General features: G+C 41.3%; 1 protein-coding gene across 1 annotated transcript in view; it reads right to left on the minus strand.

Moving 5' to 3' along the window:
- Positions 1 to 22152, minus strand: part of DYNC2H1 (dynein cytoplasmic 2 heavy chain 1) — a 146964-nt gene that overhangs the window by 49097 nt on the left and 75715 nt on the right. Inside the window, 11 exon segments of the mRNA XM_064583827.1 lie at positions 4 to 127; positions 1212 to 1372; positions 1898 to 2011; positions 7078 to 7215; positions 8570 to 8724; positions 10667 to 10751; positions 14915 to 15057; positions 16102 to 16215; positions 19114 to 19222; positions 19686 to 19934; positions 21208 to 21338. Coding sequence (XP_064439897.1) covers positions 4 to 127; positions 1212 to 1372; positions 1898 to 2011; positions 7078 to 7215; positions 8570 to 8724; positions 10667 to 10751; positions 14915 to 15057; positions 16102 to 16215; positions 19114 to 19222; positions 19686 to 19934; positions 21208 to 21338 — 1523 coding nt within the window.

Consider the following 22152-nt stretch of genomic DNA (forward strand, 5'->3'; position numbering starts at 1 on the left):
TACCTTTGAATCAAAAGATCCCTTATTTTTATAAAGAAGTTCTTCAACGCTCTCTCTTATTTCCTTGGGAATATTTCGTGCATCAAAAGTTGCTATGTCTTCTCTTACACCTCTTTTTGCAAGGAAACTAAAATTAAAACATTACTTCAAATGAGGCTAAATAAAATTTGCCATTTCTGACAATAACACCGATTTAACAAAATGGTGTATGCAGTACTTTTCATCCACTAGTTAACAAAACATAGGGTCCTGAAGTATCCCAGCTTCTCATGTGCTGCCCGTCACTTTGTAAAGACCACAAGGGTGAACTCCAGAGAGAGGCCCCGCGGTTCCTCGCCTCCTGTCGATAATGTGCAGCGGTGAAGGGCACGCTTCACAGTCCTCGGATTCTACCCACATCCCTTTCTGTGAACTGCTCTGTGCTCGTCTGTTCTAGGATAGGAGAGAAAATTTCCTGACTCCGTTCTAAGAAAGGGACTCCCAAGTGTTCCTCAACCTGCACCTCCCTTGCCACCTCTGGATAGGAAAGGACTCCACCATGACCCCCAGTCCCAGTGTGGATCTGAGTGTGGGCACAAACCACAACACCGTCACCAGAACATGAAAGCTGAAGCCACGCGGCTGCATGTTTCGTTAACACCCGGCCTTTTCTCTCCCTGTGCGTGTCTTGTATTATTTACAGGGCTCCTGCCCTCGCTGCTTCGGCCCTTGTCTGACTCCACCAAGAGTGCAAGACTCTGAGGAGAACGACAGTATTTCCTTCATCAGTAAATCACAGGAAACACAATGCTCTGTACCGTGGGCGGGCCAAATAAATGATGGCATTTATTGAGATGTTCTTCAAGATTTTAGGCATTCTTTTTTTCCCTCTGTGGATACTTATATCACACGTTATGGAGAAAGGAAAATACAGATCTTGATATAGGATCACACAGAGTATCTTGAAATATTACAGCAAAATGTGTAACTAGGTAATTAATGAAGCACAGTTTGAAAAAGAATGTAAGAAGTATTTAAAAATATGAAAGAGGGGCGCCTGGCTGGCTCAGTCAGTACAGCATGTGACTCTTGATCGTGGGGTTGTGGGTTCAAGCCCCATGCTGGTTGTGGAGATTACTTAAAAATAAAATCTAAATCAATCAATCAATCAATCAATCAATGTGTACTTCACCAGTGAAATAATAACATTTTTCACAAATTCAAAAACTTACCTTTTCATGCTCACCCAAGATGTATCAAAGATACCCATCAACCTTAAAACGCCCTCAAGAATATCTCTGATGACATCAGGTGGCATACGCAGTGAGCGAATTTCTGAAAGAGATTCTGGCTTAATGTTTCCAACTGCTAGTTTAGCTTCATTGACTAGAGGCTAAAAAGACAAAGAGCATTTTTACTTTCAAAAAATATATATGTAAAAATCACTAACTCTAGAAGTTACTGAATATTTGTCATTTTATTAAAAATAACTCGTTATTAATATCCTTTCTCTTCAAATTATCAAAATGCTTTGAAACCCACAAAATACAAAATCTTCAAATTCTTACCACCATAACTGCAAGAGTCTAATTTAGAAAAAATCCCATTTGTTTTGAGACAATTTGCCATTTTCAAGAGGCTCCTTATATTCTATGACTAGCTGGCTAATAACCTAGTGAGGAGCCAAAAAAGAGCCTGAGAGTTTGACTTAATTTCCCTACAACACATTTTTCTCCTCGACACTCAAACAACATGGCTCACAGGAACGCGGATGGTTTCTGATGACCTCCCTTCTCCCGGCCGACCTTGCTTCCTGCGTCTCTTCCATGAAGACCATTCGGTTGGAACCCATGCTTGCTAATACTGCTAGAACTCCCAGACACAGCCGGGAGTCAGACAACGCTCCGCTGTAGCCTACCTGCACCTCCTTTAATTCATCGTCAATTTTGTTTTTTCTTTCTTCAATTTTAACAACTTCTTCTGCTATTTTGTGCTTCAGTCTTTCAAGTTCTGTCTTTTGCTCACTAGCATCCTAGAGGAATATTTAAATGGTATTCCAATTAATTTTCATGCACTTGATATTTTAAAGCATGATATCAAAAATATAAATTATTTTAAAATAACATCTTCTATTAAATGTTTTCCTAATGTTAATTGACATGAAAGTTTCTAAGATGCCTGGGAAATGAATGTTATAATTTACTACGTATTTACTATCAGGAAGTTTCTATGCTTTATTTGTTTTAATGTTTCCAAATAGCAAAGCAATAAATGCTTATTATATAAAAACCAAGCAACTCAGAATTGCAAAACTTAGAAAATTATCATAATATACATTTAACACTTGGAATAAATAATTCAGAGAGGTTGGTACTACTATGCTCATCTCATAAATGAACAAACTAAAGTCTTCTATAATTTTTTTTTTTTAAAGATTTTATTTATTTATTTGAGAGAGAGGATGAGAGGAGAAAGAGAGCACATGAGAGGGGGGAGGGTCAGAGGGAGAAGCAGACTCCCCGCTGAGCAGGGAGCCCGATGCGGGACTCGATCCCGGGACTCCAGGATCATGACCTGAGCCGAAGGCAGTCGCTTAACCGACTGAGCCACCCAGGCGCCCTAAAGTCTTCTATAATTCTAACAGTAAAGACTAACAACTCTTAGAGACTACAGTGTATTAGAAGTTTGTGTTTCTACACTTTAGACAAAAATTGAAATCACGATACAATATGATGGTAAATAAATCAACAAAAATCAGTACAGATTCAAAGAACAGTAAATGACATACTAATAACACGTGAACTCTCTGTTCATGCATGCAAGTATCAAGGATCCCACATACGGAAGGAGGAAATTTGTCAAGAAATCTTTCGAGAGTCCTTACATAGGTGGTTCTCAACCACGTTCTGATCACCAGGGAGCTTAAGAACGAACACCTGGTGTCTGTTGCCAGGTCTATCGAAGCACTTCATCTGGGTGCAGGCAGGGTGGGTGCAGGCAGGGTGCACAAAGACCTAAAGCCGCACCAGGTGGCTCCAATCTGGAGCCGAAGCTGAGACTCGGGGCACCGGCCAGCTCCTCCACAGTCCCACCCTGAACCCCCCTGCATGTCAGTGCGACTGGAACGTGGGCTCCTCAGAAGGGAACTCACGCGGGGTTCCATCACACACGCCAACATCCTCCAAGGCCCAGCACGCGTGTTGTTCTGCCACCTGGAAGTGAGCCCTACTCCAGGATTTTACAGTATTTAATCTGTACTTTTCTCAAGTCACAGACCTGGAACTGCAAGCTTTGCAAGTTCACACAGTTTGATATTTAGCTATCTCTCCAGATTATACTTTGTTATAAAATAATGAACAGAAATGTCTACTTAGAGTTAAGCAAATTTACTAGCATACAAGATACCCAGCGACTCTTCTGTGTCTCAGCTAGGCAAGACAGCTAGCTACCGTCATAGAAAACCCTTCTGCGGGGGGCCGACCACAGGGCAGCACAGCCGTCCGAGTCCGACTGCAGCTCGCCACTGTGAGGGCACATGGGCACACGCACTGCTCAATGGTCTCCTTTCATCAACAGCATTATCCTTCACACAGCCTTCACTTGTTTCATATTTCAAATTACTCTTCAAAGGTAAGGAGGTGACAAGTATTTTTTAATAATAAAAATGGCTGTCTGCTTTACATAAATCTTTATAGTAATTTGTTTCCAAAATACCTTGAGGAAAAAGTGATGCTAAAGTTTTATAGTATGAAAATTACATTTGATTTTCTATTACACTACTTACCAGGTCAGGTACTCAATAAAATTATCCTGGAAACACTGAATGTGTACATAACCATTATGTATCTGGAAATGTTACTGCTTTTGAAAGTTTCCCAAATGCCAATGGAATTATTTTGGCATATCAGGGGAAATTTTGATTATGTCATTCAAGTCAGTCTAGATAATCCTCCTGTGAAGCTCACAGTCCTTAAGAACCCTACCCACATTCAGATTTCCAATGAAGACGACCAAACTCACAAAGAAAGCTTCTTTTGTGAATAAGAATAAAACAATCAAGTATGAAAAAGTACATAAGAAAAGTGGGAAGAGTGGGAAATAGAAGATTTCATAAAGTACCCTCCGAGAGCTAAGGAGAGATGAGGCAACAGTGAAAGAGACCAATAAAAAGGGACGCTGCAGGGGCGCCTGGGTGGCTCAGTCATTAAGCGTCTGCCTTCGGCTCAGGTCATGATCCCAGCGTCCTGGGATCGAGCCCCGCATCGGGCTCCCTGCTTGGCGGGAAGCCTGCTTCTCCCTCTCCCACTCCCCCTGCTTGTGTTCCTGCCCTTGCTATCTCTCTCTCTCTATGTCAAATAAATAAATAAAATCTTTTAAAAAAAAAAAAAAAGGGACGCTGCCAAAAGGAAGCATCTCCTGAGAGATAACATCAGAGCAGGAATGAAAAGCTCAAGAGGTGAATTAGAAAATGAAGAATTTTTAAAGGAAGTAGAGCAAAAAGGGAAGGAAAAAGGTGAGAAAACATAAGAGAATCAGAGAAGCAGTCAGGGAAGTCCACAGTCCAAGTAACAAGCATCCAGGAAGGGAAGACAGAGACATGGAGGGAGGGGAGTATGGCCACATGCAGTAAGGACACTTCCCTGGACTGCGAAAAGAAGTGTCCTGGGGCAGAATCCACACGGTGTCCAACACAGTGAATGAAAGGAAATCTAAGCCAAGGCAGATCATGTCACCTTCAGAACAATGACTTCCACAAAGTCTCAAGAGAGGAAAAAAGAAAAAGATCACCTGCAAAGGATCAGAACTTAACAGAACTTGGGAGTGTTTCGGTCACGACAACAGAAGTTGGAAGAAAATGTCTGGAAACAAGGGGATTACATTTCTTGATGACTGACCATGCTGAGCATCTCTCTGTGTGTTTACTGGCCCTTCCTATGTCTTCTACCATGCAGCGTAGGAGGGTTCCCCTTTCTCCGCATCCTCACCAACACCTGTTGTTTCTTGTGTTGTTGACACAAGATCTTCAAATCTTTTGCTCATTTTTAAATTAGACTTTTAGTTTTATTATTGTGTTCTAATGGTTTCTGTATATTCTGGATACAAGTCATTTATCAGATTTATGTTTTGTAAATAATTTCTCCCAGTCTGTGACTTGCTTTTTAATTTTCTTCAGAACTTATTTCACAAAGGAGAAGTTTTTAATTTCGATAGGGTCCAATTTCATCCATTTTTCTTCTTCTTCTATTTTGGTATCACATCTAAAAAATCTTTGTCTCACCCAACATCATTTTCCCCTGTTTTCTTCCAAAGTTTTATAATTTATGCTGTACATTTAGATCTAGGACCCATATTCAGTTAATTTTTATACAAGTTTAAGGTAAAGGTCTTATTTTTCTCTACATGGATATTTAAATACCATTGTTTAAAAAGACCATCCTTTCCCCATTTAATTGGCATTTTGTATAAAATCAATTCAAGTTTTAGTTTATTTCTGAACTTCATAGTGTTCCAATGATCTGTCTGATTATCACTACACCAGTATCCACTGCCTGGATCACCATAGCTCAAGTCTTTTTTTTTTTTTTTTTTTTTTTTATTTTATTTATTTACTTAGAGAGCAAGCAAGAGAGAGAGCGTGAGCAGGGGGAGCGACAGGCAGAGGGAGAGGAAGAAGCAGACTCTGCCCTGAGCAGGGAGCCTGATGTGGGGCTCGATCCAAGGACCCTGAGATCATGACCTGAGCGGAAGGCAGACGCTCAACCAAATGAGCCACCCAGGCATCCCTCAGTAGTAAGTCTTTGAATCATAATTCTTCCAACCTTATTATTTTATGAGTTTTTGTGCCACTTCCTTTTATTGAGATTTATACATTAGTCTATTAAATATTGAAGTTAATTTTAATTAAAAGAGGCATTAGACTTGCAGTGAGGTTAATAGTCACCAACATGGAGATGGACAAACATATATGAGATATAATCAAGAAGATAAACTTACAGAACTTAGTGATTCATGAAAGGTAGGGACTGAGAGAACATATGTCTAATATAATTTATAAGTTCTGTCTTGAACAATTAGCTATATTGTCAACAACACAAGAAACAACAGGTGTTGGCGAGGATGCGGAGAAAGGGGAACCCTCCTACGCTGTTGGTGGGAATGCAAGCTGGTGCAGCCACTCTGGAAAACCGTGTGGAGGTTCCTCAAAAAGTTGAAAATAGAGCTACCATACGACCCAGGAATTGCATTACTGGGTATTTACCCAAAGGATATAAAAACACTAATTCAAAGGGGCACATGCACCCCAATGTGTACAGCAGCATTATCTACAATCGCCAAATTATGGAAGCAGCCCAAGTGTGCACCGATAAAGAAGATGTGGGATAGAATACACATACACACTGGATGTGACCCAGCCATAAAGCTCAGAGACGTTTCAGAAGACACGTCTAGCAGATTACTGGGGATTTGAGTCTGAAGCTCAGATGAGAGCGTAGGGCTGAAGGACAAGGGAAATGGATGTTGCGGGGGTCAGCACAGAGCAGCCTGGGAGGGCACGCGGACACAGCGCCTGCGCGGACAAGAACGTCAAAGACGTCTCCTCTGAAAGGTTCGACAAAGGCAAAGCAATGGCAAAAAGTGGATAGAATCAAAATATTAAAGTATCATGAAAGTACAAGTAAAATGAATAAAGACTTATTTTGTAAATCTTGAGAATATTAAAGGCAGGAGAAAAAAACCCTTGAAGCCTGAAGGAGATAATTTTTTAAAAAATAAAAGGAAATCTCAACTTAACTAGCAGAGGGTAAACAAAATCGCTTACAGACAAATCTATACCAACGTAAAATGTTATATATTTACAGGGTTTATATATATTAGTATATGGTGAATTGAGAAGAATATAGCTATGATTTTAAAATAACATGGGAAAATACTATGCTTTTCCACAAAAGCTCAAGTACTTAATACCATCAGCCTGACTCAGCACAGACAAGCAGTATTTTTTAAATCCACGTAAGTAAAAATGTAAGTTTTCACAGTAATAATCAGGCAGATGTGGTCTCCCTACGTCTGCATTTTCGTGCTCCCTCAAAGCGTTACCTGCATTGACACTGTGATCTCTTGCAGAGCAGCATCTGCTTCGTCTTGCTTAGTTTTAAGTAACACACTTTGTTCTCCAGCTTTTCTGTTCAGCTCGTCCACAAGAGCTTTAGCTTCATTCAGTTTAGACACACCAGCCTGTATCAATAAAATTAACCAACATTAAAAAAAAAGGAATTTTATACTCTTTATCCTGATGACGGATAAAGAAGATGTGGGATATATATACAATGGGGTATCTTTAAAAAGAGTCAAGGAAAAACCTAAGTGTGTACACATCAAACACTTGCAAGTGGACTTGGGTAGCTCCTTACTGCTAATTATAATGACTTATTCCACCATACACCCATTAAGGTGTGGTACAAGACTCCACAGAGACATAAAAGAAAAACAGACTTTAAAGTGTCACAGTAAAGCCGAACAGATCAACACATACTTGGGAGCTTCAAGACCAGGATTTTTACCCGCTGAAGTCTGTGGGAGAGAAAACAGAAAGCGAGGAAAAACTCGGCAAAGCTTTTCCACTTCTCAGTCTCCCTGACTACATAAAAGGACTCAAGGCCTACTCTTGGGTGGACGTCTGACCCTGCGCTGGCCGTTACTGCACCCCATCCCACTACCCGTGAGTAATCCAAGGAATGAACACGAAAATATTCCCCCTCTATAATATGAGTTGGGTTTTTGTCACCTAACAAATGAGAAGATTTCGGGACACAGCAGTGGCAAAAAGCAACATAACCAGTATTTACTGAGCACCCAACAGAGAGGACAGCATCATGCTGGTTCTTTATCTAACTGACCCAATTAGGTTGCAGGTCAACAGATCTATGTAATTTACCCAAAGCACCCCAGACAACTAAATCAAGAAAATACCTTCCCAAAGCACGTATAGTTAGTGGCTTGCTCTGAATGAAAGAGGGGTAAAGATAACTTTGTCAATGATTAGGGTGGATCCTACTTATGACACTAACAGAGAGACACTACGACTTTGGAGAGGAAATGCCCTCCGACAGCTTCCGAGGCTGGCATTTTAATGCCACATTGAAGTTGAAGCTCTGTAACTACAGAAATGGAGAAAGACAACTGTTCAGAATGTACTGACATAGATAAAAGTATTATTTTATGAGGTATAATTTTAATTTTAAAGGTTATTATAAAGCTTAATCTCAGATATTATGCTTCAATTAATAATAGACATTTCTGAATTTCTAAATACACTTTGATTTTAAAGAAACTTTTAAAGATCACCATAAACTATCAAAAAAGCACATAAATACCATCCAGTGGAGAAAAAGAACAATTACTGAATCTAAATAAAAATTACAAAACCGTTAGTAAACCTATGAGCAATACGGGTAGGTGAGATTGTTTTAAGGCCTGTAATACCGTACTCATTCATACCAAATACATGCCACAGGCAATGGACTATAATACACATAAATCCTTGTACCCCACAGATAAGTAGAACAGTTTGAGATTACCAATACTGCACCTGCAAATGACTTTGTCTTTTTAACAGTTCGTTTTTCTTGCTGCTACTGATGGCAGAATACACGCGTAAAAAGGTCATGTATCGGCTTGGGGTAGCACCACATGCTTTACAAGATTCATGGATTAATAAAAATGATTTTAGAAAATCAGGATCAACTAGAAAGAGAAAACAAAATGATTTAACATATATATGATCTATTGCGAATTAGAGAAAATCATCTTAACTACATTTATTTCATACCAGATATCTCCACCTACAGAACTATAACTACGAGGTATCATCTCTGCATAAAGGTACATCTATTCGCAGCTCCCATGTTCCTTATGACTTTGAATTACTTAATTTCAGTGGTCTCTATCTGTCCACTGTGACATATTTGCTCTGAACACTTTTATTGCTGTAAGAGAGAGAAATCTACAGGTTGTCATAGCATATAAATTAGTTGGAACTACAGAACTTGTAATCTAGAAGCAAACACAATAAAAGCTCCTTGAATGGAAAAGAGATACCAAACCAAGAAACACAGGTCCACTGTCATTTGACACATGGCGAAACAGGACCTCAAAAGCCAAAAAATGACAAGTCAGTTCACACAGGATGCAACACATCCATTACTAAACATGTTATCTTCCTCTCATCACCTCAATCTATGTTCTTTCATATTCTCTACCCCGGTCAGTAAAGTCAACTTCTCATCACTGTTCTAAGCCAGAACCCCAAGAAACGTCCTTGCGCCCTCCTTCCTCTAAGGGGTCCCCTTAGAGTGCCCCCTGATGCCCCCAAGTCCATTCCTTCCTCTTGGATTACTGCAGTGGCCTTCCACAGGGCTCTGATCGCCTTCAGTCTTTCTCCTTACACCCCCCTAGTTTCCAGTAATTGAGGAAAAGGATGGACCCAGACACTTCTGTTTCTACAGCAAGACTCTGGTTACGTCTCTGCTAAAATCGCTCCATGACCGCAGATCACCCAAGTGTCAGAATCCAAATTCCTTAGCACGACACGGGAGGCTTGTCATTACTGAAGCCGCCTGCCTTCTCTTCACCTAGTACTCTACTGCTCACACGTCCATGTCTCAGCCGTTGGGCTGCTCACAGATCCAGTAAAATAGCTCGTTTATTTCTTGGAGCTTTTTCCATGCTAGTCACTCTTCTCCAAACTGCCCATCTGCCCATGTCCATTTGCTGCAACATCTGCTAGTAAGCTGTCTCACTTTCAAAGGCTCTTCATATCAACTCCTACCATCATTTATCTCACTGTATCAGAGTTTATGTTTATATAGAACATAATTCTTGCTATTCTTTAGTACCGTAGGAGCTCCTAAGTCATCTCTAGTATCCAGCCCAGTACCTAAAGTAAAACAAGTTCAATAACTATTTGGTGACTAGATGGTAAGATAAATAAATTAATGAATGCGCTATGATACTAAAAAAAAAAAGACCACATTCAAAATTAATTTGGAACTGGAAAAAATAATGAAAGTATAATTAAGAAAATATTGTGTCCACACTCAAACAACACCCTAAAACGTTTTCATGTGTGAGTTGCACGCTGTGACATAGCTAAGTGAAAAGTGAAAACTAATAGAGAAGCTTAGCCTTCTAGCCAAAGACCCCAGACAATGTAAGTAGAACATCCGATCATCCAGGTCAAGAATATAATTGTTTAACTTCTTAAATGTAAACAATAGATAATGAGTTAGGTCCTGCAGAAAATGACATAAACACGAGTTTATAAATACAGAGAGCTTTAGTTTAGTTTTCATCAAAAGAAATCTTTGTTAGGAGACACCTGGGTGGCACAGTCAGTTAAAAGCATCCGACTCTTGGTTTCAGCTCGGGTCGTGATCTCAGGGTCCTGGGATCGAGCCCCGCATCAGGCCCCACACTCAGTGCAGAGTCTGCTTGGGATTCTCTCTCCCTCTCCCTCTGCCCCTCCCTCTCTCTCTCTCAAACAAATAAATAAATCTTTAAAAAAAAAAAAAAGCCTTTATGCTAGTTTATCATTATTCAAATTCACAATCACTGTGAATCTTTAACGAATCTATGACACCAAAAAAATGGCAATTATTTTACAAAGTCAATTTCATCAAAATACTACCTGAGTTTTTTTTCTTTTCTACTTTCCTTTTTTTGTCGCTGTATTTTTCTTCGCCATCTGTTTCACTGAATAACATTTCAGGTATCTAAAACAGGAAGAGCATTTCTTCAAACCTCAACTCAATAGGAAAAAGTTTAAATAAATCCAGTATCAAAGGTTAAAAATAAAAAGAACACTTTTCTACTAGGTTTCTTACTAGAGTAAGAGAAATAATGAATATATCCATCTTCAGAATTTTTAGAATTCTAATATTCTAGAATATTTCCTAGACAAGATTTTTGACACACATCAACCATTAATTGATTGCAAATTACTGACAACATCTCACTTGAAAAATGATTAGACCATATGAAATGAAGGAGCTCACAGTTTGGATTGAATTAGAAAATAATCACAAATGCCATTTAAAATCATACAATAAGAAAAATAAAAAGCTTTATTTGGCATCAGGGCATAGAGGGATAGTAAGGATTCTGAGGTCTCCTGAATAAGAAGGAACTAAACGTAAATGAAAAGAACTCCACAATTGGTAATTAACAGTTTCATAATTGATAATCTTAAAAACTGTTGTCGAGCTACCAATAGAATTCTGCCACTATCACAAGTAAGATCAAGTTTCATAAACAGATCCCATTATTATAATGGAAAGTATGAGAATATAATAAGAGTACTCATTTAAAATATACAAAAAAACCCAGAAGTAAAATAAAATACTCTTAGTTTCCCACCCAGGAAGAAAATTAAAGCAGCAGAACACGGACATTTTTGCAAGAGGAAGCCCAAGGAGCCCAGGTATGTGGGTCAAAGCCTCACTTTCTGAATCTCCCAGACTAAACACAATGTCACAAAAAAGACCCCTTTACTGACGAAGAATTTGAAAGTGCCATGGTTCGTGACCAGAGAGTACTGTTTTTTCCTCAAACATCTTCACTGATTTCTGCCAAAACCCTGGAGCCTTTGGGAGAGTATTTCAAATTTATCCTTTCAAATAAACTGAATTTTTTTTCTTAGGAAACTTGCTTTCTTTAAAATAGTCTATCCCTGGGCGCCTGGGTGGCTCACTTGGTTAAGCGACTGCCTTCGGCTCAGGTCATGATCCTGGAGTCCCGGGATCGAGTCCCGCATCGGGCTCCCTGCTCGGCGGGGAGTCTGCTTCTCCCTCTGACCCTCCTCCCTCTCATGCTCTCTGTCTCTCATTCTCTCTGTCTCAAATAAATCAATAAAATCTTTAAAAAAAAAAATAGTCTATCCCTTCTGTGAACTAGCTTGATTGTGTAAACATTGCACAAGATATACATATATCAGAACATCACACCGTACACATTAAATATATACAACTTTTATTTATCAGTTTGTATCTCAATAAAGCTGGGTGACAAAACAATGCTCCAGCCCCAAACAACACCCTCCATCTGCAAAGTGTTCCTGGCTGGATTGGCCCACACTCCCCTCTACCTCCATTTTCCCCCTCGGAGATAAAAATGGCATATTAACTCTATTAATTCCTATTAATACCTTCACCTCTCAATTCCTTCAACTCCTGTCCTTCTGGTGTCTTCTCCACCACCTTTTCCTCAGCTAATCACGCCCTACCGCAAATGGTCAGACCCTGAGACCGTGTCACTAACAAGAACTGAAATCATTCCATCATCTCACTTGCAAATATCCCAGCCAGCCCCAGCTCATTCCCTTCGTAAGGCCAATAAACCTCATGCCCCACTAAGACCTGCGATGTATGAATTTGAAAATCGCCACACTGTCGTTCACCGTCTTCCTATCTCGAGCTCGCAACTCCCTCGGCCCTCACTCACTCGGCTGTTCTCGAGTCACAAAGCCCCAATGCCGGCCAAGTGCAAGTGAGCGCCCACGCTGACTGGCCTCCGCTCAACTCTCTGATTGCTAGCGCACGCCAGCCCTATGCCACCCAGCCCTCGTACCCCCTTCTCCTCAGCCTCCCCCTCTTTCACTAGTCCAAACTGTTCTGCGTATCTTCTTGCATCCCTTCAGGGTCCCACAAACTCTCCCCTCGGCTTTTCTCTCAACTCATCACCTTGCTGTCGCTCACTGAGAAAAGAGAAACCATCAGAAGCCTGTGCACCACGCCCTGATACCACACCTGCCCACTCACCTGGAGCTGGGCCCCTGCGCCCTGCTTTCTTCGCTGCAGGGGCCAGTCCCTAGTCCTCTCACTTGTGCGCCAGGCCACGACACGGCTGCACAATGTTCCCCTGCCTTTTTCGCACGTTCTTACTTGTTTGCATTCCCGACGGCATACGAACATGCAATAGTATGTCCCATTACAAGTTTTAAAAAAACAAGTATTATTTTTACCTACTTCCTTCCTACTGATCCATGTCTCTTTACAACAAAATCCCTCACAAGAGGTGACCACACTCACTCTCTCCAATCTCCTTCTCACTGTTTCTGGAGCACATTCCAGTTGGCGGCCGCTAACTGAAACTGCTTTCTCAGCCTCACAATGAGCTCCCTGCTGCCGGAGCCGAAGTCAGCCCCCAGGCCCCATCCACCTGTGCGCACCACTGCCCTGAAACGCAGCCTTCTGCTCATCTTCACACTCTGCTGGTTTCTCCCCCGCTTCCCCACAGCAGCCCCTTCTCTGTATCCTTTGCAGATCCCTCGTCTTCACGTCAACCTCTTCATGTTGAACAAGAGCCCAAGACTTCAGTCCTTGACTCTCTCCACCTTGTAGTCAACGCTCATTCCTTGGTGGCATCATTCATTCTCAGAGCTGTAAATACCACCCATACTCTGACAATTCCCAGTGTTTTATCCTGGATGCCTGACCCTTCTTTCCCCTGAACTCCAGACTCCTATACCCAGATGCCTTCTCCGTCCTGCAGTCTGGAGGTCTGACGTCTCGTAAAGAACACACCTAAAACTGCAAGCCTCATATCCTCCTCTCAAAACGCTCTTCTCAGTCTTCCTGTTCTCCGTACTCCATCCTTCCAGGGACTTAAGCCAACATCCTTGGCAGTATCCTTGCATCCTCACCTCCTTTTACATCTTAGTACAATCTGTCAGCAAATTCGGTTATTTCTACAGTAAAGCATATTCAGAATCCAACCACTTCCCACCGCCTCTCCTCCTCCATCCCTAATGCACACCATCCTTCTCTCTCACTGGATTACTGCAACAGCTTTGTAACTAATTCTACCCTTGCCTTTGAGAGTCTATTCCCAACCCGGAAGCCAAAGTAACCCCGTTAAAACATTAGAACGGTGTGTCAAAAGCCTCCAAAGGTTCCCTCACCTGTTTCCAGGAAAAGCTAAACTCCTTAGAATGGCTCCCAATGCCCCATCCTAACTGCTGTCCTCTTACTTCCCTGACCTCATCTCCAACTACTCTCCCTCTGAATCACTCTAACCGCTGACTGGGCTTCCGGCTGACCCTCAGAATCACCAGGCACGCTGTCGGCTCAGGATCTCCCTGAAGGAGACGTTCCCCCAGCGACCCCCCAAAACCTCGTAAACCCCATGAGGGCAGGGACTTTCATCTGCTTTTTCTCTGCTATAACCCCAACAGATAGAACAGTGGCACATATTAGAGACCCGATAATTACTTCTTAATGAAGCCTCTTGTTCATGTGGCCTCTTAAGACTGGAATAATTTTCCTGTCCTTTATCTACCTGCTGAAATCTAACTAACCTATCATCTCATCTGTAAAACCTTATCTCTTATCTCAAATTACAGTCCTCCCTCTGACTCACGATAGGCAATAGTCTGTACTTCTTTACGCAAAAACGAAGAAATGAATGATCGAGAATATAAATATTATTCAAAGAAATAATCCTGAAAAGTATTATTTATCAAACAAAGCAATGGCAGAGGCTTCCACTTAAGATGGTTCAATGAGTTCACACTTCAAACACATCCCCCTCCCAACACTTAGCACCACAATGATAGATATTCTTTAAAAGATTTAATTTTTTTTAATTTAAGAAAATGGCTAAAATTATTGCTACAATGTTTTTATCACAGGCTAGCTAACGAAATGAATAAAATTTTAAAAGTACAATAAGTACCTCTGTAGTCCTTAAGAACATGAAGTTCTACACTCGACTAAAATGTCATATAAGAGCAAAAAGAAAAGAGAGAGGTTTTCAAACATGTATATTCAGTGCCACAATTAAGGTAATGTAATAAACACCAAAGCAAAGTCAGGAAAATCTGTAACTTCAAAAAGAAAGTATGCTATTTTTCATTTCCATACTTAAATGTTAAACTTACTTTCCTCATGCTGCTATCTGACCAACCCTCCATCCACAACACCTGGCATTTCTTATGCAAAGCTGGATTACTCTCACAGTTTATTATGAAGTTTAAATTTGCAGAATCCATTATCAAGACGATATGCAAGTTTTGTTGAATTCCTAAAAAAAATATAAGAAAATTACCATGGACATTACAACAATAATAACTGGGGAAATCTATATATGGTCTGCTTTTATGAGTTTAAAATTTTCTAAAATGAAATGGTAGGAGCCATTAAGCAATATTACAGTTATGATTTTTATTTTTGTTAAAAAATACTTGTGTGTGTGTTTGTGTGTGCATGCTAAGAGAAAAGATGCAGAAGGAGTTCGGGAAGAAGGCAAGTGTATGTACCAGATTGCTGTTTGGATGTTACTTTTCAAATGTGAAACTGGATTCTACTTTACAATTTTTCTTTCAAGGATTTTGGTTTCAATATTCACAAGCAAATTGATCTCCAATTTTCTTTTAGGAGAAATAAATTTTCCTGTTTCATCAACATTGTTTTCCCTTCATGAAAGGGAATTTGGAAACTTTGCTTCATTATCCATGTTCTGAAACTGTTTTGAATAGCACTGGGATGACCGGTTTCTCAGAGGCCTGGTAGAGTTTCCGTGTGAACTTGAAGGAGAGGGAGCAGACAGGAGCTCTTTAACCGGCTTCTCTGTTTCAGTAATAAATGTTCTTTTAGGGAAAGAAAGCAGCTAAGTGTTGTAGTACTGTCTGGGTGGTATTATTAGTGACTTCTATCGACTTCTTCAATGTGAGGTATTTGCAGTGCACATAAAACCGCTTCTGTGATCAGAAAGCTGCTGAGCCAGAAAAAACTAGAGAGTCTGGCAAAATCTAAACAGTTCGATAATTTTCTAAGATAGGAAGTTCTGAACACTAGTTTTACCACACAGGAACAAAAGCAGTGAAGTAAATATTCCAAGGAACATGAAAACACTTTCATCTTTCCCTTCTGCTAAAATTTTGCTAACATGCTTTTACTATAGGTTGGCTTTTCTAAAAGCACCATAAAAAAGAAAAAAGTATAAATTACCAAATAGACCCAAGATTTAAGATACCTTTGCAACCTAATTAGAAAATATGGCAAATTAAATGGTACTTATTTCACATGAACCAGAATTTGAATTGATGAATTCAATACAGTCACTTACTATATGTGAAGTAATTGAAGACTGGTCCGAAAAAACCATCCTGCGAAGCCTCATCCTTGAGAGGCAACAGCAAAGGCTCTAATTCTTCCAGGGTATAGAGTCCAGGAACTTCACCTACGGAACACGGCACTTCTCGTGAGTTTTAGCTGCATCACCCCAGCTGAAACACACTTTACATCCACAACACTTGTTCTATTTTTGTATCAGTCTGCTCTTATTCAGGCTGTTTCCAAAAATACATAACCCTATCACCTCTCTGTTACTCACAAATCTCCCTCTGTTGCCTTCATTTGCTAAAACTCAAACTCCTGAGCAAGCCGTTCGAGACAGTGGACCATCTAGCTGTCCACCTGTCTTTGCGGGTTCTTCTCCACCCCTCCCATACGAGACCTTGTATTCTAGCCTCAGTGAACGTCTTTGTGTCCCATAAATATAATGAAATACTCCCTCTTCCTGGAATTTATATGCACAGCCTTCCCCTGGCCTTTACCTTCCCCCCCAAATTACCATGTGTCCCAGGAGACACTGCTGTGCTGACTTCCCGGGTGCTGGGGAGAGCACTCTTTCTCTCTCCCACATCTAAACATGTCACTGTTCAGCATGTATCACATCACGTAACCATGAATGAAGTATTTTTCCTTTCCTGCTCAATTAGATTCTGAATTCCCAAAGGACAAATTTGATCATGTTCAATATTAACCTTAGAACATCCTTAGCAAAGTATCTGGAACATAAATATTTATTAGATGAATGAATGAATGAATGAATGAATGGAAACCTGTACTAGAAATCAGAACTAGTCCAGGGCCTGCTACAAGGCAACAGAATGGTGAAAAGGCAAACCACACTGGATTAAGACCACAAGTGTAACTAGGTCTTATTTACAACTATGAGTCCAGTATTTAGAACTGGGCCTGGCACATAACAGGTGTTTAATAAACATTTATTAAGCCAATATACTTAAAGTTTGCAAGAACCAGTAAGATTAAGTAAAAACCCTTTTGCCGAGCATCCAAGGCAGTGCATTCACACAGGGCCCATCACAGCCTCATCCCTACTTTCCCTCAGGCCCAACTCAGAGGTGCCGGACCACGTCTTGTCTGCCAAGCTTGTACATACCCAAACACACACACACAGAAATCTGCTCTGTCTTTCAATTTCAGCCATAACAAGACACTTTTTTTTTTTTTTTAAGATTTTATTTTTTTATTTATTTGACAGACGGAGACACAGCAAGACAGGGAACACAAGCAGGGGGAGTGGGGGAGGGAGAAGCAGGTTTCCCGCAGAGCAGGGAGCCTGATGTGGGGCTGGATCCCTGGACCCTGGGATCACGACCTGAGCCGAAGGCAGACGCTTAACCCACTGAGCCACCCAGGCGCCCCAACAAGACACTTTCGATTCCTTAAATGTAGCAAAGAAACCTAGCTCTAGGTACATACTATCCACTACAGCAAATAAGAATTTGAAACAGAAAAACAAGACAAATGCCTATTTTCTCTGAAAGCATTTTTCAAATACTTTTTTGCTAAAAATGTTGGTAAAATTTAACTTACGATTTTTGAAGTTACAACTTGCTAATAAAGACCAATTTATCTTAAGGTAAAAAGGTAAAAACAATAATCACTGCATTAATGCTTATGTGGATGCTTGCTTTCACAAAACAAAACGAGGATCCTAGCACAAAGCTGTCTCTCTGCTGGACCAGTTTCAGCCGTAAGGAACAGGCCTCCACCTAGTGACGACTGAAGCAAGATGCAGGGACACACACTGTACACATGGACAGGAGTGGTCCTGTGAGCAGGTCCCGAGCCCCAGCAGCCCCACTCCAGCACCTGCCTCTGCAGGACTTGGGCCGGAGACTGGCCTGCTGACTGCCTAACCAGCGTCCCTGCCTGCAGTCACGTGAACACCAAATGTAGACACTTCCTTTCTAAGTCACACGTGTTCCTCGACCAGAGCTGTGACATTCTGAAGAGAAGACTATTTCATTTCAGAGCCCACCTAACATGACACAAAACAAGCATTAACTAAACACGGGGTCCGACAGGCACATCATGGAAACTAGCTTTTAACAAGGTTTACTTTGTACTTAGATAACAAAACAATCTTGGTCCAAGTTTAAAACTAAGCTACCTCCTACCAATTCTAACAGTGACGACTCATAAAGAGATTCGAATAAATGTCACAAATTCTTCAGAAAAGGAAGACATATAGGAAATTGCAGGTATCCTCTCCAGAAAACCATGAAAACAGTCAGGTGACTCAAGAGACAACAAGAGCATACCGCGATCTGAGAAACATGGACCTCAGATATTGAGAATATATCTGTATTTACATATCCATGTTAAGGCCATTATTCAACTATTCCACTAACGATGGACAGTGAGGTTCCATCACATTTTTATTATGAATTATACTATGCATTTCCCTGCATGCTAAATCCACTATTTCTGTAGGTGAAATTCCTACACGTAATAGAGCTGCTATATTAAAGGGTATGGCACATTTTTTTAAACAATACTGACTGATAACTTTCCCAAAAGACTGTAACAGATAATGGTCCCACCAAAAGCATATGAGAGGGCCAGTTTTTCAGGACATTCACCAACATTAATCATTTTGGGGGAACGCCTGGGTGGCTCAGTCGGTTAAGCGTCTGCCTTCGGCTCAGGTCATGATCCCGGGGTCCTGGGGTTGAGCCCCGTGTCGGGCTCCCTGCTCAGCCTGCTTGTTTCCCTCTCCCTCTGCTGCTCCCCCTGCTCGTGCTCTCTCTCTCTCTCTCAAATAAATAAATAAAATCTTTAAAAAATAATAATAATAATAATCATGCTTACGTAATTCTTCCATCTCCTGATTTTATAAAAATGGGCTTTCTCAATTCTCCAGCTCCAAGCATGCTTAATCCCAGGACCCCTGAGTAAAACCCATACCACACATGCTCTGAAACACAATTTTACAGAAGGTAACATTATTACTTTTCTTTTCTTTGAAGAGAAATCATTCACTTGCCTGAAGACAAAAGGCTATTGATCATCTCCAGAAACGCAGGATGCACGAACTGGTAATCCTCGAGAAGCAGAACCACCTGCTGGGCTTCAATCCCTGCAAGATGCAGCACCTGCGCGGAAAGTGGCAACAGAGGTCTTCGCACCCATTACAGGTGTGGGGCCCAGTTAAAAACTGCCATTCTTCACACAAATAACGTCTTTCTTTTCTCCTTTTTCTCTCTTTCTTTCTTTGTAATCAAAATTAAATATCAAACTTCAGCCATATAGTTTGGAAGGTAAATCCAGTCCATGAACAAACAGTTGGGGAAATGTTAATATGATTTCACAGCGAAGACAGACGATCATTTTTAAATACACCCACCTGTGTCCTATATAAATTCTGTCCTTTTATCTTCCATGTCCACCTAGCCTCTCTGTACATAAAAATATAATTTTCTAATAACCACAGGGAAAATCATCATCCATACTGAAGACTACGATGTATATCAGAGACATAATGGTCTCTGAAGGCTTTTAAAATAACAAGTAATTGTGCTTTAAAACCAAATAAAGCAAAGGATTTGAGTAACTCACGTGTTTGAGATCATTTTTGAACTGCTTCAGTTCATAGCCTCTGGAAATCTTTGGAGAAAACAGCACGGCTCCATGCATATGACTGACGAGGGAAGTAATGGTCCGCCGGCCCACGCCACTCCGTCCTGCCAGGAGGAGGGAGCCTCCAGGGAAGCTCAGCACCCTGTCGATCCGAGACATATACTCCAGCATTTCTTGGAAAAGTAAAATATCTAAATTCTGGCTATCTCGTCCATAATGAATGAGGCCCTTTTAAAAAACCACAAAGAATATTTTATCATTAATATATGCCCCATTACATAACATACATGTTATCTAGAGGAAGGCTTACACTTCTGATACACTCTGGAAAAGGGGCTAAGTGGCGGTGTGTCATCTTATGCTCCACAGCCTCCCAGCAATCCAGCTCTTCTACGAAAAACCTTGTGTGATACCAAACACGTTCAAGAGCTCACAGTCATCAGATACCTGCGGGATACTGCTGATAGGATGGGTAAAACGTAGGGCGACACAGCAGGCTAATTACAAGAACTTCAAAAACTCTCAAATTTTACTCGTTGTTTCAACTCAGATCAGTGTGTGCAGACCATAACACCTAATGTTGTGAACTCTTGCTGGTGCGCACTGCAGGGGAATGAATCCAAAGCCCTCGTGCGGGCCGCCCCACCAGCAACTGTGTGTCAGCATGAGGGACACCAGACGCTGCAGCCTTAACAACTTCCAACACACCCAGACTCGGCAGCATCCATCCCACGCACCGCACAAGCTTTTCTGGATATAAAATCCACACTCACTTCCAAAGCAAATCATCATACATAGAACACTGTTTCTCCTTCTTATATTGTCTAATTTCACAAAGAAGAAAGAACTAAACACATCTCTAGTAGAGTGCGCCTCAGTTTCAGTGAACCAGCGCACCACCACCACCTGAGAGCCCGGGAGAAATGGGGAATGAGACTTCCTCAGGCTGCGACCCAGGAGGCAGCGTATTTCCTGGTTCTCAAAGTGATTCTAATGCTCGCTGAACTTGGACGCCACTGCTCTAGGATGATTTTCCAATTAATATTAAACCTCATTAGTAATTCCAACATCAGATACATTTTGCCAACATGTACCTTGGCCATCTTACCCATATCTGTGTGAGTACGGGAGCATTTAGTCAGATCTACCACAACAGACCACACTCCACAAGAACCAGCTCGGTCTATTGTATAATCTTTGTTTGCCTCGGAAAGCTTACAACAATTATTTCTTAAATGACTACAATCATAACCAAATCCCAATTCAAACTCATGATTCAGATTATACCTTCCTCTTTTTTTTAAAGATTTATTTATCTGAGAGAGCACGCACACACGTGAGATCACACATGCACAAGCGAAGGGGGAGGGGGGCAAGGGAGGCAGAAGGAGAAGCAGACTCCCCGCTGAGCAGGGAGCCCGACTCGGGACTTGATCCCAGGACCCTGAGCCGAAGGCAGACACCCAACCGACTGAGACACCCAGGCGTCCCAAGATTATACCTTTCTAATAACATCCTTGAGATCCGCAGAATTCAGTTTTCCGAGTGGTTTTCCATGGGGAGGCAGTGACTGTCCTGGGGCCACCCTTATTCCTGAGTTGTGTCGGGCTCCCCATGTAACATAGAAACTGTCTGCAGAAATGAAAGGTATTTTTGGTTTTATACGTGTATTGGTAATGGCAGCACCAGGAAATACACTGTTCGTTAAATTATTTTTCAGTTAATCCTCCGAATAAGATCCCCAGAAACGTGAAAGTAAATTACAGTGTGCCTGGTGAGACGATAAAGTCAGCTAAGATACAAAGACCTTACACTGCCATGTCAAACTTTCCCTGAAGAGTAGCTGATGTGTCCCCACTCCAGCCCTGACCCCCACCTCTCTCTCCTCAAACGGAGGGTCCTCCCCTGAGTGCTCCCCACTACTCTCCCTTGTGCTCTTTCTCCCTACTTCCCTCCCCTCCTCCACAATCTCCATATAAAATTGGCAACTAAAACTCAAAACTCTCCTTGAGAAAGAACACAGATTTATAAATACCATCAAGAGCCCTAATTCTAAAATAAAGGAAAAAGTAACTGAATTTTAATTAGAAAACAAAAACCCCACCACTTCCCTTATAGTTATCCCCAGCAGCATCCTGTGACCACACAAGGAAAATCTGTTGACCGTTCTGCTGAACCTTTCCCTCCTGATCCGTTGGGGAGGGTGCTCCATAAAGTACCCTCCTTCTCACGTGCTCCGCTCAATGGCAGTTTTAGCTTCCTTGGACCCCAGCTCCTTCACGTTCTTCTCCTTTCCCTCATCACTGCTTTTCCTACACTATCCTCTCCCTGCAGAAACCTCTATAATCAAACTCTTACTTGGGAACAATGCTGCCATAACCGCCAAGCCCCAATCCCCGTCGTAGTCACTGCCCCCGTCATGACCTGGTGTGCATTTGAGGCTTTT

The sequence above is a fragment of the Mirounga angustirostris genome, unplaced genomic scaffold, assembly GCF_029215605.1.
Source record: "Mirounga angustirostris isolate CCGP_5_RB_7025 unplaced genomic scaffold, mMirAng1.0.hap1 SCAF_32, whole genome shotgun sequence".
Taxonomy (NCBI): domain Eukaryota; kingdom Metazoa; phylum Chordata; class Mammalia; order Carnivora; family Phocidae; genus Mirounga; species Mirounga angustirostris.